The 19513-nt window shown below is 35.2% G+C and overlaps 2 protein-coding genes across 4 annotated transcripts; one reads left to right on the top strand and one right to left on the bottom strand.

Annotated features, from left to right (window-relative positions):
- Positions 1-262: 262 nt before the first annotated feature.
- LOC147405559 (Pseudouridine synthase family protein) lies at positions 263-6962 on the top strand. 2 transcript variants are annotated; one of them, XM_086433331.1, is made up of 9 exons: positions 266-1484; positions 2622-2677; positions 2751-2833; positions 3468-3546; positions 4651-4761; positions 5460-5569; positions 5887-5970; positions 6068-6105; positions 6658-6962. In XM_086433331.1, the coding sequence occupies exons 1-9, from the start codon at positions 482-484 to the stop codon at positions 6726-6728; spliced, it is 1635 nt and encodes a 544-aa protein (XP_086289457.1). In that variant the 5' UTR covers positions 266-481; the 3' UTR covers positions 6729-6962. The 2 variants fall into 2 exon arrangements, with proteins under 2 accessions (XP_086289458.1, XP_086289457.1); XM_086433332.1 differs by lacking the exons at positions 5887-5970; positions 6068-6105; positions 6658-6962 and adding an exon at positions 5091-5174 and having other exon boundaries at positions 263-1484.
- Positions 6963-9245: 2283 nt separating this feature from the next.
- On the bottom strand, positions 9246-12839 carry LOC147405558 (GDSL-like Lipase/Acylhydrolase superfamily protein). Of its 2 annotated transcripts, none has more exons than XM_086433334.1 (5): positions 12482-12839; positions 11711-11905; positions 10589-10761; positions 9819-10089; positions 9246-9647 (listed from the first exon to the last, which is right to left on the bottom strand). In XM_086433334.1, exons 1-5 carry the CDS (start codon positions 12726-12728, stop codon positions 9382-9384), a joined length of 1152 nt encoding a protein of 383 aa, XP_086289460.1. In that variant the 5' UTR covers positions 12729-12839; the 3' UTR covers positions 9246-9381. The 2 variants fall into 2 exon arrangements, with proteins under 2 accessions (XP_086289460.1, XP_086289459.1); XM_086433333.1 differs by having other exon boundaries at positions 10589-10764; positions 12482-12838.
- Positions 12840-19513: the final 6674 nt, after the last annotated feature.

Raw genomic sequence — 19513 nt, 5'->3', positions numbered from 1 at the left:
TTATGCAAAACGACTCTTAGTACTAAGGTTCAAATCCTGGAGAATTATGAGTTTTTTATTACACAAATCTCGGAGATATTTATCCCGAGGATAAATCTCAACCATTGGATTTTACAGTTAAAGGGTTGGGATCATATGTTTTTTTAAAGAGTCAATCTTAGGAGTCAAGGGATCCTGACCCAATACTATACAATGTATTTAAATTATGGAGTATATTACTGTGTTTACAATTTTGTATCATATCGGGTTTGGTTTGAACTTAATTTCGATCCGATCCAATTGTTATTGGACTGAGTTTGATCCTAAAATTGCAAAACCATAATATCCGATCCGAAAAGAGTCTGATCCTATGCTGATTGGATCAGTTCTGGATCCAATCCTTATTGAATTGGTCCCAAATCTAATTCGATTCGATCCGGACCCGATCCATCGACAGCGCCGAGATGAGATTGTGATATACCGGGTTTAAAACTATGGTAGAATGCTCGTCTCTTCGACCCGTTTTGAGTCCAGCGTTCTTCAGACTTCACCTCAAACTCTGAACATTTTCATGGCGAAATCTCTCTCTCTAACTCACATTTCTCTCCTCTTCTTCCGCCCCAAAACCTCTTTTCTACTCTCTTCGAAGCTCAATCTCCTCAACAAAACCTTCTCAATCTCCTCTTCGCGCCCCTTCTCCACCACTGCAACTCGATACCCACTACAGTACGAGCTCATAATTTCTCGCCCAGTTCGAACCCCACTCCGTCGATCACTGCCTCGAAGATCTCCTCAACCCAATCGAGCGATACCCAATAACTCCAATGAAGCCAATGAACCAAATCCCGAAATGGGTCTCGAAGATTGGGTCGATAAAAAGCTTTCTGAGAGAGAACCAAATCAATCTGGGTTTGAAAATTTGGGGGATTTGGATAAATCGAAGAGGAAGTATTATAGAAAGAGGAGGAAGAGAATGTATGGGTCAGATTCAGATGAAGATCGACCCCAAGAAGAGAAATTTGTGGAGTTGAAGCAAGAAGTTGTTGATTTTCATAGACTCCACAAAAGAGAAGAAGAGTTATACTTCTATGATGCTTTTGCTTATCCTTGGGAGAAGGAGAAGCATTATAAGATGGTTTATCAGTTAGAGAAGAAGTATTTTCCCGATCAATGTCTTGATAAGGCTTTTGTCGAACCAGGGGAATCAAAGAAGAAAATGGGTGAGAGTGGGGAGAGGAAAGGTGAGGTTTTTGATGAAGGAGAAGAAAAGGGTTTGGTGTTTTTTGAGGATGAGGTGAAGAGGGAGAAAGATAAGAGAGAGATAGGTTTCGTTAAGGATGTTTCAGAGAAGAAGGTTGAGGAGTTCTTTAAGTGTTTGAAGAAAGTCCCAAGCAAGAGTGCTGAAGTTGATTCTGGAGAGCCTTATATGGTAACTAGGAAAACTGAGCTTCCACCAAGATGGGATGGTCCCTTTGGTACAGTGGTCTTGGTTAACAAACCCAAAGGTTAGTTCTTGATTATATATGCTCAAATGATCATAGTAACCAAGTCGGATTCAGCAATTATTGGGGTGGGGGGGATTCAGTTTGGTTAATTCAGATAAGTTCCATAAAAAATCTGAAAGTTTGGGTGTTACACAAAGCCCATAATCTTCAACCTCCCTAAAAGTCCTATCCTGTTTTTGAGATTTGAAGATTGTAGAAGATAAAAATTTTAAGGTTGAAGGGCAAAAATGTTACCATATTTGGCGATTAATCTATAATTCGGATAAGTTTGGAAACATTTCGTAAAAAATCTGGGTATTATTCAAAGCCCATAATCTTCAACATCTGTAAAAATCCTATCTTGTTTTTGGGATTTGAAGATTGTAGAATATAATTTTTTGACGTTGATGGGTAAAAATGTTACCATTTTCAGCAATTAATCAATAAATCACTAACTCGTCGATTCACCAATTTAATCAACTAGTCCCTTATTATCCAAATTTTATGATTTTTTGGAAAAATTCATAGAATTTTGTGATTATGCAAATGGTTTGGAAGTTTAGAAATGAAAGGAGATCGTAATTTGAGAACTAGCGAATTGAATGATCCATAATTTAACAGAAGTTTGTTAACCAATCATGTTAATGAAGTTGCCTTTTTTCTCATCTCAAGAGCTAGTGTTTTAAATTGCATTTTAGTAAATTTCTCATTTCGCTGCTTGGGTTATGTATTTGGCATCATGACCTGTAGTTAAGATCACCACAATATAATGTAGACTTTTATCAGAAATTACCCAACAAATATTTATTAATTGTAGCTTACATACTGAGACATGTTTGTTGATTTGTTGTCTCATTTTTTAACTCAGCTTATATGATTATAGATTTGCATTAGCAGTTCAAAGCCCGCATGGATCCAAATTTGTAGATAAAATGAGATTCATGTTGGCTAACCCAATGTTTGGGATAATACAACACTGTAATGGTGGCCGATCCTATGGTTGCTTTACTTGGTTTAAGAGTAATGTTAAGTCCACCCAAGATAATTTAATCTTTAAATAGTTGTGGTGGTCTATTTGCTTGGCATCTTTGTATAATTTAGATATTGAGGCTCGTTGATAATAACTGATTAGAAGATCACTATTATATTGGAAAGCAGGATGGACTTCATTTACTGTTTGTGGAAAGCTGCGGCGCCTAGTCAAAGTACAAAAGGTGGTGTATTAGATTGGACATGTGTTATTGTGGCTTTCAATGCAAATGCTCCTCACTAAAGTTTTATTTACAGGTTGGGCATGCTGGTACTCTTGATCCTATGGCGACTGGTTTATTGATTGTCTGTATTGGTAAAGCTACTAAGATTGTCGATAGGTATGCTTTGGCTTTAGTTTAATAGAGCTACTATTGGCACTCCAACTTTTACTTATTGCATTCTAATTTCTTAAATTATTTGTCACACCCCAATTAAAGAGTAAAACACACCATTCAAACAGTACAAAAGTTTGGCTCAAACTATTATCATAACATTGCAAAACATTATAACACTCATTCAAACAATTGCAGTAGTTGTTTACAAGTATGATTAGGCTCATATAACATCTTAAACCTAAAAAATAGAAATCTAGCAAAAAAAAAAAAAAAAGAAGAAAGAACTGCTATGGGAATCCAACTTTTAGTTATTCTCAATTATTTACTTATTTTCTTTATTTTTAATTGGGCTCTAATAAGTAAAAAGTGGGGGTGCCAATAGCAGCTCTCTACTTCAATTTTCTCTACTCTATTCTTATTGATGGATGGAGACAGTATATGGAAATCACTTAAAATTTTTTTGCATTTACATTTAGGTCTCTAGTAACTTATCAATGTGGGATCTGTCTTGATGAGGTCCTTACAAGTTTACCACATAGGCTCACTTGTCTTTTTTTATGTTAGAATTGAAGCACATCTTAGGTGAATTTACCCAAATTGAAGTTTCTGTAAAAATTCTCAATGTATTTGGTGGCAGATTTCAGGGTATGGTTAAGGGTTATAGTGGAGTTTTCCGGCTAGGGGAGGCTACTTCAACTTGGGATGCTGATTCACCGGTCAGTTTACTGGTTCTAACAAAAGAACACTCTACCTTCTATACTTGTCCAAAAGAAAAAAGAAAAAAACTTCATCCTCTTTTTCAAGTAATATACAATAAGATGCACGTGTGATTTTTTGCTAGTTGACACATTTTAAAATCATGAGAACAAATGTGCATGTACATTATATTTTGATATCTCAGTGCGATCTATTTCCAAGAAACACCTCTTGTCATCCCATATGTACTTATTTTTCTTTTGCTAATTCCAAATCGTGCTTGTTGTTTCCTTCATTGTTTAACAGATAACCTCACCAACACTTTGATTGTTCGAGTACTTGAGTTTTTATGAATTCTTCAAGGGCACAAAATCTCTTGCTGATAGACAACTTTGATGTGAACTACGTGATGCTTACTTGCCCAAATTATATTAATGGCACGTTGAAATCATACATGCATATTTCAGTTATTAGTTACAACAAGCTCAACGGATCCATTGTTATCAGGAAATCACGCACACACACACACAACCACTTAACAGAAATAAATAAATAAATAAGAAAAACCAGCAAGGAATACACACATTAAAATAAAAGAATACACCCCAATATAAATATATATATTGCAACTTTATTTATATATACACCAAATACATGCATGCTTGGCAAATAACCCACAATCGGAAGACGAAAAGTACTCTTGAAAAATATGAAGTCTGAGGAAGCAAGCAATATTTGTCCCTCTATATGTTAGAAGTAAATTTACCTCAAAAGTCCCAGATAAATATATCTTTGATCAAGCAAGTTATACACAATTGACAATAGTAAAAGGGATGTGCGTACATTAAGAAATTAAAATACGCAGAAGTTGGGATAATCGGCATGGTATGCCCCTGCTTAATCACCAAAGTTCAACTGCCTACAAATTGGAATTTCATTGCCTACATATTATTTAACTTTTTGTATGATTTCTTCTAAAATTATCATGCGTATATAAGCTTTTCATTAACTTTGATTATTGGGTGGTTTCCCCCTCTTAAGACATTGTAGAACTGTTCATTTTACTTTCAAGTTTGTTTGTACACTTCGAAAATGTCTACTTAACACACCGTCTTGCCATGTAGGTCATTCAGCGTGAGCCATGGGAACACATCAAAGACGAAGACATAAAGAAGACTGCCGCATCATTTTGTGGGGAGATATGGCAAGTTCCTCCAATGTTCTCTGCAATCAAAGTAAGCATTTTTGTTAATCTTCTGTGATTGCCTTGATCCTGAAATGGGAATATTACAAAGCTTGCAATTTTGAAGGAGATTATGAAGAATTAAAGAGAAATAATGAATTTCAGAAATTTTCTGAAGAGATTTTAATCTCAATTTTTTTTTTATTATAGTTTTTTGTGTTTTTGTCTGAAGAATATCAGGAGCGTTAGAAGATAGGAAATATATACTGAAACTTAGAAATCATTAGTATTTTCCTTATTGAGTCATAATCATCAAAATCCCAAGAAAATGAACACATTCAAATTCATGCAAGAAGTGACAGATCGGTCTCTTGTGGGCAGAACTTGGATTTTGGCCTAGTTGGGTTACACTCAGCTGAATCATCTCTGTCTAGGAGGTTTTGATATGGTTTCATCTCTTCACAGGTAATAATATGAGCACAAATGATAGTAAATTTCATACAAATTTAGCAGTGATACAACAGAGTTTGTTGGAAATGTGCTCTATGGGCCTCAGCATTGGACTACTGACCAAGTCATACACCTAAACAAGGCTTTGAGTTCTTGATTATGAAAATCTCGAGTTAATGTTCTTATTATTCTTTATAAATCTCATAATATTCTGCAAAAGCATCGGAAGTATTTTGTTTCAAAAAAAGAGAGTGCATCTGTATAGTTTTGTTGTTGATGGTTTTCTTCTCGCATGGATAGGTAGGTGGTGAAAAGATGTATGACAAAGCTAGGAGAGGAGAAACTGTTGAGCTTTCACCAAGACGGGTTTCGATTTTTCTATTTGAAATTGAACGCAGTTTAAATGACAGGTTGGTATTTAAACTAGAGAGCTTCTATTGCCACACCAACTATTGCTAATGCCACCCAAGATGTGTGCAAATCTTTAATGATTTACATATGAATTGGTGTGGCATTAGCAAAAGTTGGTGTGTCAATAGCATCTCTCTTAAACTATTATGTCTGGGATTTATTTCTTTGTCATTGTATCGTATCATATTATCAAATACAGAATCACGTTTAATTTAAAAAAACCTTTGTTTTAAATACATGGTGATTCTTTTTGTATCATTAGGCATTTAGGTGTGTTTCCTTTAGCTTGCATTAATTGTATGTTTTGTATTTACAGACAAAATTTAATATTCCGTGTTACATGTTCAAAAGGGACATATATTCGATCCCTTTGTGCAGATTTAGGGAAGGCGCTTGGCAGGTATGTCATTTATGAATGCAGCAAGTTATTGAATTTAGATTTTGATGGTTAAATCTTTTTAAGTTGAAAAGTTTTGACCCTTCATTTGTGTTTGTAGTTGTGCTCATTTAACTGCATTACGAAGAGATTCAATTGGTAAGGCTTCTATCTTATACGTTCCTGAAGTTTCAATCATTTGTTGCTCAAATTCAATATCTAGTTCTTTTAAAGACATCTGTTTACATAATCTGCAAGTTTGTATCATAGTGACAAAAATATGCGTTTTTTTTTTTTTTTTTAAAGTCGCGAAACTTTTGAAATTTTTTTTTTTTTCCAATAATTCTCGATAATCGGTGGTTTAATCAACGATTTTTTCAAAAAATCACAAATTATTTTTATTTTTAGCATTTTTAAGTGTTATTGTATCATTTAATCAGGATCTTGTTTAAATTTATAATCATTGATATGAGAATGAACAACTTATCTCTGTTCCTTAATTGTCAGAAGATTTTGATCTTTTTACGTTATATTTCCTTGAACGTTGTATGATGGAACTCTGAGGGTAATTTCCAATTGGAAGTTTTGGCAAAGCTTTGAATTAGTAGTTCCTATAAAATCCCAAAATTACAAGTCACACAGAAAATTCAGTTTTGAGTCGTCATTTTACTTGTTTAGACCAAATTAATGCAATTTCGATTGTCTTTTCAGGGCAATATTCAGCAGATGATGCCTGGGATTTCCCAGAATTGGAAGAAGCAATCACCAAAGGTTACTTCTAATGTATTTTTTGGTTGGTGTTTGTCTTGAAAGCTTCAGAGCCACAACAAGGCTCTTGGAAGAGGGACACCAATTTCCCCAAAGCATATCACCATTGAAGTCTGTTTTTTTTCCAAATTTTATTTAAGTTTTGTATCATAAAAATAATGAGGTTATCTGTGAGAAAATATTCTGATATATTCCCATTTACAGGGCATATTTGGCTTTATTTATTGGAATTTCCATTTTTTTAGCTACTTTTCATTCTACTTTATGGCTCAAGTTGGATAATTGAATAGATTTTGGATTGTCTTGATACATTTGGTGGGGGCCTAGGAAATTTGGGGAAGAGGGTTCTTTTTAAATTTCTTTCTAGAAGAGCAGTTCAGGATTGAGAGAATGAGCTTCAATGGATTTTCTCAAGCTTCAATGGAAGCAATCTAAGGAGCTATATTTTAGTTCTTAATTGTTGTTTTTTTTTTTTTTCAATTGTTTAGAGTGCATATAATTATGGCATCTACGACTAATATCTGAATTTCAGATATCGTGGTCATGCTCCCAGCCTCACTTAGTTGATTTTGGCACTCCAGGACTTGTAGACCTATGTTGTTCAGCTCAAACATATTGATGTTTCGGAGATAGCAAGAAAGCATTTTTTGAAAGCTTTTGAAGGCACTTGAGGCTTCTGCAAATAGTTTTCATGTCGCTAAGATAATCTGGATGGATGGAAAATGAAATTCTAGGATAAAAAAACTCTAGGTACAGACATTTTTTTTTTCTTCTTTTGCTGACCATCCAATGGACTATAGACAGGTTAGAACTAATAGATGCCAAAAAAAAAAAATTTGAAAGGTAAGTCTGAAAATTGAGAACTGCTAATGCCACACCAAAAAATTGCACACAGTTGGTGTGACAATGGTAAATCTCCTGAAAAATTCTAGCTATCTGATCTACAGATTAGTGGGGTTGCTAGTGTTTGGCCCTCATCTGTGTTGTAGTCGTGTAATGGTGATTTCTATGTGTTATTTAACATGAGCTTTGTAACAGGTTCAAGGGTTTTCAGAAGTTTTTTTTTTAATCAGACGAGGTGAAATCGCCATTGAAGCTTGATTATTGTTATGTATGGCTCTACCAGGTGAGGCAAGTGTTAATGGGTCATTTGGGTGCAAGAGTTTGCTGTGTGGCATGCAAGAAGATGGAAAGTAGTAGCTAACCAACTCCCAGGTAATACCATCTCAACTCATTGATTTTATTGGCTATTGGGTGCATACATACATAAAGTAGGATTGAACTTCGCTCAGAACTAACCTGAACTCTGTCTCCATATTTTTCATTATAATGATCACAACAACAGGATATCAACCGACCTGTGATCCTCTTATATTCATAGTTGCAGCTTCACTATCAGATCAATCTTTTGGGATAAATGGTTGTCGACATAATATCAAAGCGCTAAGTTTGTATAGGTCACCAGTTCGAGTCTCCTCGAGGGAAGTTTTCATCTTTATATTGAATGTTATGGTATCTGCTTCCTTTTTCGGGTGTCACGTGCTCACTTATTGTGCCCTAGTTCGACCTGTGACCCTCCTATATTCATAGTTACACATTTCCCATTAAATCGATATTTTTGGGGAAATGATTATTAACATTGTATTAAAGCGTTAGGTTCGTATAAGTCACGGGTTTGAGTCTCCTTGATGGAATTTTTCACCCTTATGGGTGAGGGGGAGTGTTGAGTGTCGTATTATCTGCATCCGCTCCCGGGTGTCATGTGCTCATGTATTGTGCCCTAGTTCGACCCGTGACCCTTTTATATTCATAGTTGTGCCTTTCCCATCAAATCAGTCTTTTGGGAGAAATAGTTGTCAACATGGTATTAGAGCGCTAGGTTTGTATAGGTCTTCGAGTCTCCTTGAGAGAATTTTCCACTCTTATGGGTGAGAAAGAGTGTTGAGTGTTGTGTTATTCGCCTCCGCTTCCAAGTATCATGTGCTCACATAGTTTGCCCTAGTTCAACCCGTGCCCCTCTTATATTCATAGTTGTGTCTTCTCCATCAGATCGATCTTTTGGGATAAATGATTGACAACATGGTATCAGAGCGTTAGGTTCATATAGGTCTTCGAGTCTCCTTGAGAGAATTTTCCACTCTTATGGGTGAGAAAGAGTGTTGAGTGTTGTGTTATCCGGCTCCGCTCCCGAATATCACGTGCTCACATATCGTGTCCTAGTTTAGACCGTGTCCCTCTTATATTCATAGTTATGCCTTTCCCATCAAATTGGTCTTTTGGGGGTGAATGTTTGTCAACAAGAACTATGACATCGTCTGATTCTCGTGTCCTTCCATCCATGTAAAATGCAATTGATTACTCCTTGGTGTGCCCAAGTTGTGTCCATGTCTTAGGAGAGTTGCCCAAGCCAATACAATCAATGGTATATTTTTTAATGCGAATGACTATAATTACGTTCAACTTTCGATCTTTCCCTTTCACATATCCCAAACGACTTACCACGCTTCTTAACTTTATAGAAAATGCGTTAGAAGTCAAAGACTAAGAAGGAGCAATCACTCATTCCCAAGAAGATGACCTACCTTAGTTTGATTGAGTAACACTTATTCTCATTCTACTTCCATCGATTACTTATAAACCTAACATCGCATGTTCCCCTAAGCATTGTTAGGGAGGCCTTGACACTATTTGCTTATGACATGCAAGGGGGAGTGGAATTGGCGGATCTGAAAGTGCACCGGTAAAAATGTTCTTTGCAATCCAATGATTCGCAGCTTCAGTATAGTGTATGCCATCCCAGCTAATATACTTCGATGGATCGCTACAAGAAGCCCCGTAAACTTGGATACCATTGATGATCGCCGATTGCCCACACCATACGTGATCATAATCCTTGTGATAACCACAACAGATCTTTAGAGGATCAACAAACCCTGCCAAAAAAAAAAAAAATACAACTGATGATAATTATAAAGATCTTACATAGCCACACCAACTTCTTATTACCGCACCAATTATTAAAATTAAGGAAAACATTAGCTTCAAAAGAGGCTAGACACTCTAAAGACATATCAATGTCTCATTTCATAGATGATGATACATACCTTGATCACTGGCATTGCTGATTAGTCCATATTTCGCGGTGTAAACATCAACATATGTCAATGCAGCATGTTTGAGTTGTGCCCTTAGTAGAATCACACGTTCCTTCAATTGCCTATTGAACTCCACGGCTACGTCGTTATGAGACTTGAGGCAGCCATACTGGTCTAGCAAATCTGGGTCCCCACTGAAATAAAAAGTGGACATAGGCAAGCAACCTATGGGTCCTGTGTTATATATCCAAAATGTCCTCCCCCCTTTTTTGTAAAGTGTCTGCAACATTTATTATAATTTTAAATAAATATTAATAAATGCAAGTAAGAGTACTTGTTTATTAAAAAAGATTATTAGCATGTAAGGGATTTCCCTACTAAATATTTAAAGAGAATTTTTATTTCTAAGAAAGTCAATCCAGAATTTCACAGAATCGCAGTTGATTAATCACACAAAACCTAATATGGGTTGGTTTTGTGTATTGAGGACGCCCTCAGGTAGATCCGGAAGTCTGTAAAATCCTAGGTTTTCCTGTGAGCAAGAATTTTCTTTGGGTTTTGTTAATGTGTGCCCTTAAGGCATATGTTAAGATGCATTAAATACACATTCAAAACAAGCACTTGAGGGTATTTTTGATAGAAAAATCAAGTTGGAGGTGTATTTAATGCATCTTAATGTGTGTGCCCTTAGGGCACATGTTAACAAAACCCAAAATTGTCCAATTGATCCACAATTGAATGGGTCCCACTTAGAGGTGCTTTATATGTGATATATTTACTTGTACGGCTGCTGAGAGCTGATCAAGTATGTCTGGGATGGATGCTAGGACTTGTGTATTAGAAGGCATCTTTCGTAAACCAGCTGAGAGATCGTTCTGTCCAATATCGATGGCGTAAAGGGCCTTGGAGAACTCTTTGGGATCCGGAAGGGTTTTACAAATTGTGGTGATTGCTGCTGATGGACATAAACCAACCAACTTATGTCACACAGAATCAAACATTCAAGTTGAGCGCATGCAACTGCTTCGTTAAAGTAGAGTTAGAAGATAAAGAGTACTAATCCCAACCCTTTAAACACAAGATCCAATGGTTGAGAGTTATTAACATCTTTATAACACAAATCTCGAAAATATTTATCTTAAGGATAAATTTCAACTATTTGGATTTTGTGTTTAAAGGGTTGGGATCATGTGTTTTTTTTTTGTGAGTCATTCTTAGAAGTCAAGGTATCCTAACCCCATATATCTATATGTATGAAGGACCATCCATCTCTATCGACCACATGTCAACACAATGCTCAAATACACTATCGGGTGTCACATGTATGTATAATATAAATTTTTATGAATTCTCAAATAAATAGAATTGAAAAAAAGATTTTTTCACTTTTGCATTTAAATTTCAAATCTAAAAGTTCAATGACGTTCCATTTTTAAAATCAAGATCCAACGTCACAAAATGCTTTTTTTTTTTGAGGTTTTTGTTCTTTCTAGTCCAATCCAGACGACAAACTAGAGGCTGAGTTGTCATTTGGACCAATGTGGCAGTCCATGTGTTCCAATGTGGACCTTGGTCCATGCTCTAGATGATCCCTCGGTATATATATCTATATATGAATCGTAATAATCTGACTACCCCACGCGACAAACTCAATTGACTACCTGATGTGACAAATTTAAGAACCGTAAACATGGTTCCCTTGTGATACATTTTTATGGGAAAGTGCAGTCATATATCTCGAGGAGCACAAATCTACAGTTCCTGAATTTACCACGCCAAGAAAGTCGATTGAGTTTGCCTTGTGGGGTACCAGTAATTAAGTCAAAATACTTGCCCATTTGGGTAAAACATCTAAATTTATATATATATAAATAAAAGATGAAAATTAGTGGGTGACTCACCATCATTGCGTGCCTTAAACTGAGCAAACTGCCAGAGCTGAATATTAAGTGAGAAAGGACTGATACCATCCTGAAATAAAGTTCCATTCTGAGGCCTAATAGTTGATCCTCCTGTTGCAAAGTTGGCCCCATGTCTGAAGTTTGCTCCCATTGAATCCAGATATGCACTCAAGTATGACAACCCCAAGTGCTCAGCTGCCAAACACCCACCCCTCATCAGAACAAAAATATTTTTTCCTAGAAATTTTTTTTTTTCAAAAAGAAATATTATTTTTTACCTTTATAAACATTTTTTTTAAGAATCTGTAGTTTTTGGGAAAATGAATTCCACCATTTTGATTGCACCTTGGAACATGTCAAAAAGATAGTTGTTTGGAAAAAAAAAATTACCACAAAAGAAATTGTTTTTACCTTTTGAAACATTTTGTACAAAAAAAAAATTCTTTAAAAAATATGATTACTGCCCTCTTTATTGCACCTAAGAACATGTCGAAAACATGGTTGTTGGGAAAGAATCTGAATTTTTTTTGGGAAAATGAATTCCACCATTTTTATTGCAAATTATGTTTTAAAAAAACACAATTCTTTCGCCACTAGGATGGTGCATTTTGGTTGAAATTTTTTTCAAAAAAATATTTTCTTAGTGCAACCATAATGAAATATGTACACGTCTTGTGTCACAAGAGACAACGTGACATGATATAGTCGAACCTAAGGACACATACATATATAAACTATGCTGAATTAGAAGGAATGCGTATTATTTATTACCCATGAAGTCTACGATGAGACGTCCATCACTTGCCCTTCCCGAAGGCCTACGAAAGAATGTCTCACCGTTGGGAGGAGGAACGGGAAGAAATACAGCCGATATACCACCAGTATCTGAATTCGAATCGCCAAAATTGTATATTGCCGGAAAATTACACGATTTTGAACCCATCACCACCAGCATCTCTCCTATACTCCAAATCCATAATGCCAAACACCAAAAACTCAAATTTTTTCCAAATTCCATTGCACCAACACAAGCACTACTACTAGTAATACTCACTCCTTTGAGCAAAGAACAATGAAAACCCTCTCATTTATAGAGAAGGCCAAGAAGGCCAATCATGACTCATGAGAGTAAAGTGTTCTAAGTCACTAAAACGATTCTAGTTTTGGTTAAAAGTTGGTGTTGGTGGGTCATATACGTTTCATTCGGCGCTACCAATACTTTTGTTCTTTTGTGTGGTGGTTGTCATCCACTCAAGTGTTATGTTTTGTGAAGTCTAATGGTAATAAGTACAATGCTCAAGTAACATTAAAATTGACATCAATTCACACGTTATGGTAATAATTTGGGGTCAAGGAATCTGTTCTTTCTATGGTCTAAAGTTCAAATCCCACTACCCATAAATAATTTTGGTGGCCACGCATCGCTCCACGTAGTGGGGTATAGCCTGAGTGCGGGGCGCAAGGACTAATCTGGTAAGCGCAAGCTGGCCCGGATACCTTTCGTTATCAAAAAAAAAATATATTGTAATTACCTTTTCAAGGCCTATAAATATAGAATAATGTTGAAGTTACCTCTAAGATTGTACACCTCACATCATACATCCACATGAAAGTCGATTGAAAAAGCATATTTGGTTCTTATACAATCTTGAGGTCACTCCAGCACCTTCCATGATTTTTCCTTGTAATATATCTTTCTCTATAAAGAGTCATGATTTGATTTGCACTATTGAAAAAGTAGCCTACATTTGGACAGCTTTAAGTCTTCCAGGACTCGTCAATGCCACGCAGTGAGAAAGAAAAGTTGGGCAAAAGAGAGTTTCGTTGATGTGACCGTTGGCTAGAACGAACCTCATATTGCACTTCTTTGACATGGAAGTGTATGGGAATTTTCAATGTTTATGAATTAATGTGCTATTGCAACAGATTTTAGTGGTGGATAAAGAAATCTGTCACTATCACCCCCACAATTTATTTATTTTTTCCACGCTTAGTTGTCCCGCAACTATTTTTTTCACTCTTAATTGTCTCCACAAGTATTTTTCTACTCTTGATTGCCCCCCACATGAGCAAATCCTGACTCCACCCGAACCATAGATGCTTTTTATCGAGATACAAAATTCATTCATAGTTCCTATCCACTTTCAAGTCAAGAAGGGCGATATGAAATTTCAGCCTGAGATCACTCCAACACTTATGGCAAACTCCTAAGTCCTAGCATAAATTGACATGGAATTTCTTTCTAAATAGTCCCTACGATTTGGACGGTAGCTTGACAGCCTATTTAGTGAACTTTTTTTAAATTCTTAATTGTTCCTCATTATTGGTGAGCTCACCACTTTTGTTTATTGTCAAACTACCACTTTTTTTATATATTTTTTTTTTATTTGTTGAGTTCAACAATTTTTAAAAATATGTAGAAGAAGACAATAAAAAGTGATTAACTCAATATTAGCAAACCCACTCATTTTGGTTTTTCGACTAAAAATAAATTAAAAGATCTAGTTAAAACTTGAGGCAACAACTTATCTTAGATGATTTTGGTTCTTCTTCTTAAATTCTTTTCAATGAAATGGATTCTTCGAAACTAGATTGGGCTGTCAAAAATCAAATTTTTTTGGATGAAAATGCAAGTTCAAACGGTTAGGACATTCAATCGTGAGCAATGTAGGAAATGGGCTTCAGGGATTTGATTACAAAGAAAAATTTTACTAAATGGACTATTAAGAGATGCCCTAAAACTTAGGTACTAATTATTAAAAAGAACTCTCTCCGCCAAGGTCCTTTTAAGTAATTTTTCTTTGATTCAATTCATGCCAAGACTTTTTTCCATGGATGACATAATGTGGTATAACCTAGTTCTAGTGGAAGTTCAGGTTTGCTTCGGGCATTCGTCGCACACAATTATGAATCGTAGATAAAGATTTAGAGAATAAAGTTGGTATTAGAAGAATGAAGAATGTTAACCCATGTTCCTACTAAGGACGATTACACACTTCTAACTTTTTGTTAATATTTGAAACAATCCTCATTTTGGTGCTTATGTCTCCTACTCTCAATCCACGTTCTAGCGTTTTGGGAGCGAATCCTTCATCAATCCCCGCTCTCAAAATATGAGGAACCCACTCCCTAAATTTTTCAAAACGACTCTTCGTGAAGATTCTCATTTTATCTATGTTATATTAAATAATTTTTATTTCTTACACAATTATTAATCATGTATACCCTAAAAACAAACATTGCAATGATCTATTAATGAATTATTCAACTAGAAAACACCAATAATTTAGGAACAATTTAAAATATTACAATACCTATAGAATTAATCTAAAATCTTCCAAGTAGAAGAAACTTCAATCATTAAAACTTATATTAATTATAAATTACTAATAGATAATAATATTAATTAATATTGTGTTGTTATAACTAACTAGGGTGAGAAGATAACATACTAAAATTGGTGATACTAGTCAAGTTCTCTAAGTATAGCAAAATAATACATCCACTCTACAAACATGGGGCAAGTGAAAACATAATAACTATGAATATTGAACCCATGATTGTAATTTTCAATACGAAATTTATTGAATAAAATTGATATTTGAGTATATTATTTATATAACACTTTGGAGGCACTTAACACCCTAAGATACTTTTGAACTTAACAACTACTCCAGCTCTGATCACTAAGGCCATCATCATCATTGTCACCGTGATCATCACATCATCATCAATTACATGTTATGATTGATCATCATCATCACAACATTGTCGCCATCTTATTCAAGAGATTCTAGATGGACTTGTTTTGGGAATAAAAACAATGGCCTCTAGATATTGTTCATTAGAGAGAAAACTAAGGTCAAGGGGCATACCATCATTTTGAAAATATGAAGTACTAAACTATTAGAAAACGAGAGGGTCAAAACAATTAAAATACCAATTTTCAAACAGTTAATCAGTGACATACGGTCATGTTGCGGCTTAGGGCTAGCACTCTTCTTAGAAGAATTTATGATCAACTCTTATAAGTTTAAAATGAGAATAAGAAAAAAAAAATTTATACATCTCAAGGAAGAATATTAGAGAATAACTAGAGAGGTTGGAGAAAAAAAATTGAGATTGAAAGATCACTTAATTATGGGTAAATATTTACAATAAAGGTACTGTGGACTCTGAATCTGGGATATATTTTCAATGGATCCAATTACTAAAGTGGTCCAATTGGATGATGTAAAACATTTGGTCCCAACCATGGTTTTAAATATTGTTAGAGACCGAGATGACTCGCCTGAGTCATCTCAGTATCGCTTAGCAATGAGCAAGATTTACATGTTGTCTCAGACTTCACACCATCTCGCAAGATAAAGGAGATGACTCAGAGACGATATTTTGAAAATCTTGGCTGAGTCATCTGGGATTTTGTATATTTTGATTAACATAATTAATTTTTTAAAATTTAAATATTTATTATACCAATATACATGATTTTATGATTAAAAATATCTTCTAATCTACCTTATTTTCTATAAAAAAATTTTTTAAAGTATTTTCATATAAATAAATCGAATTAAATTATTTGTCTTGTTCCAGATGAGTCAACTTGGTCATGTTCATGGACGAGACGAGACGTCAAACCGAGTTTGGAAACCATGAGTTAGTGTAGCGTTTTGAACCCTGATTGTGTGGTAGGTTCAGAACTAGTCTCAGCCACACAGAAAAGAATCCTAAAGTCTCAAATTCCCAGCAACTATGTCGTCACCAATTGTATGGTTCCAAAATGAAGTACTGCGTGATTTTATTTTTGTCTTGTAGACATGATAGTAAGGGGTAGCAATTTTAACACGACCCAAAATTACAACTCAAAAATGACACGGAATTAGTGGATTTGGATCAAGCCTAATTGGTTTTGGATCATAATAGTGTTAACTCATCTAACACGATTATTAAATGGGTCAGGTTTAGGTTAGGGGCGTCAAACCACTTAACCCATTTTTACACATTTTGTTATTCTATCATTAAGGTTTAGTTTTAAATACATCAACAATTATTTAAGAATTTTTTAAATTACCCAATTTTGGTGATACAATTTAATTTATGCTTTGTGATACTTAATTTATGCTCATAGATATGTATATACAGTTGTGTGGCTTTATTTTTCACAATGGTATTTTAGTTTTGGTGGTGGAAGTGGAACTTCTTTTTTTTAATAAAGATCAGAATTTTATTAAATAGGTTACATATGGGTCGGGTCAGGTATACCTATTTATAAATTGGTTGGGTTTGGGTTTAAGTTTTTAACACGATTATGAAATGGGTCAGGTTTGGGTTTGGTAAATTTTCATGATACCCTTAACTCAACACGACCGGACCCATTGCCACCCCTAATAATAGTTTCACTAATTGTTTGAGGGATATAATGGAAAAAATTAGGAAAGATATTCTCAAAGCTCATCTCATGACCTACCGGTAGGTTTAAGCGATTGTAATTGGATTGCAGAGCCCATCTACACATCCATATCTGCATCACCCCAACAATGATCTTGTTGCCTGAAAATTTGAAGGCCATCCATGAGAGGGAAGGGAGAAATTGGAATGCCCTGAAATGTGTTAAAAGGTGTTGAAAGAAGGGTAAATTCCTAATGATTGACTTGAAAATGTCTCGTGTAAAAAAAAATTGGCTCACAACTAACATTAGAGACTGAAAAAAGAAGGGATAGGGCCCTGATTTTCAAATCCTGTCCAGGCTATGTAGGGTTGCATCCAAGGGATATCTACAAGTGACAACTGACAACTATTTTTTACATTGCTCGGATACCGTCCATTTTACAAGATCCAACGACATCTGGCGGTATTGTAGAAAATATTGAAAAAATGGACATCATCCAGGTGGTTGTGTAAAAATAGTTGTCAGTTTTAGATATCCCCTGAACACGTCCATACATAGCTTCATTTTTTTTTTTTTTTTACAATCATATTGTAAAGACCCATAAACTATAGTTCTTAGCTCTATGTCATCATTTAAGATACATATTTATGCCTATGTAAATATTTTGTTTTCTTATTATCTTGTACATCTATTATATAAGTATTTTTATATGTAAAAAACATTATTATATTTAAAGATATTATTTTGGCCTAGGCCAAGCCACATGCTCTCAAGCCCTAAGCTATCCCGAATTTAACAGGCATTTTGAAAATTATTAACCTTATCCTTCTTGCATCACAATATAACTCATGCATCTACTCCACAATTTTGTGTCAAAAAAGATCATTTACAGTGCATGTTCCATTCTGATACTGTAAATTTATAAGCACCACAGTAAGACAATTTAGTAAAACAGATTAAGATAACAATATGCAAATGCAACCAAATATATAAATATATATAGTTAGATTGAAGATGCTAAAGAAATATTAAGTCCTATATATAAATCATTTATATTATGATAAGAAAAAATATTGATTATTGTTAGTTCCATATTTTGTCAATCCCGAGACTTAAGTTGAGTGTCGGATCAATTTACATTTGAAGGCATGTGAAGACTCCGATAAAATCCAATCTCGAGCACACCAACAAAACGCTCCATATGCACGTGCACAAAACCTAAAAAGTAATGAGACCATCTAAACCATTCTCCAACACCTAGATGATTGTTAGGTCGACTCATATTGGTAAGGAAATCTTATTCCTCGACCCATTCATTCATTGGAACTTTTGGAAGTCAAAAATGATCATAAAGGGCATTTTGATAATTTGACCACCCTTACACCATCACCCACCCTTGGTAATTATTTGGGGATTTCATATAGGCAAGATCTACTAAATCCTCAAACCGTTTAATCACCAGATTTCTCAAGAGCTCAATTTGACCCAAAATGACTAAAAGGGTATTTTGATGATTTTACCCTTAGGTCATGGCCCACCTATTGGTGAAAGTTTGGGACCTTCTACTTGGTAAGATATATAAAATCCCTAAACAGTTTGTTCATTAAAGTTGTCGAGAGCAAGATATGGCCAAAATGACCCAAAATGAACTAAAAGGGCATTTTGATCATTTTATCGACGCCACCAAGTAACATTACCAGGGGCACTGGCAGAAAGCACCCTAGTTCTACCAATGCCACCGATAGGCCAGTGACACCACCAGCAATGCACTCCAACGGTCATATTTTTTATTGTTCAGCTACCAGTACCCCTTGTTTCAACCTGACACCACCGGTAAGTCCCGAAAAGACCCTCAAAACTCATCGCTTTAGTTCATATGTGGGTTGGACTAATCCTTAGAGAATTTATGCTCTCGCCTCTTCCTTTTGAGAGAGCGTTCTCTACAACATTGGAGGATCATGCGTTAGTTGAATGCACCATCAACACAAGCAACCTCCATGAGAATTTAGCATTAGGTGAGCCTTCCCTCAACCTATATTGATATCTCATTTGATCTCACTTCAACCATCAAACCTTTCCTTGCACACTCATTGGTACATTCATGGAACAAAAAGGAAAGGGAGAAGATGGAAGGAGTATCACAAAGAGCTAACGAACTCAAAAGCTTGATTGGAAGATCCAACCGTCAAAACGCACTTATGAACTCAAGGACTCGAAGAACTCAAGATCGTCATTAGCAAACTTTAAGTGTTGAGTGAGTCTTTGGATTTAGTTTTTTTTTTTTTTTTTTTAATATTTTCAAATTTATGTATGAGGTTACTTGGTTCAGCCCATCAAATACCAAACTCTTGTTAGAGTGTAAGACTCTTGACAAGAGAAAGGGTTTGTCAAAATTCACAATTTTGAGATTATGC

This window comes from Akebia trifoliata, chromosome 3 (genome assembly GCF_017979445.1).
Source record: "Akebia trifoliata isolate Shusen 1 chromosome 3, ASM1797944v1, whole genome shotgun sequence".
NCBI classification, from domain to species: Eukaryota; Viridiplantae; Streptophyta; class Magnoliopsida; order Ranunculales; family Lardizabalaceae; genus Akebia; species Akebia trifoliata.
The sequence above is the reverse complement of the archived record's forward strand: the minus strand, read 5'-3'. Positions and strand labels throughout refer to the sequence as shown.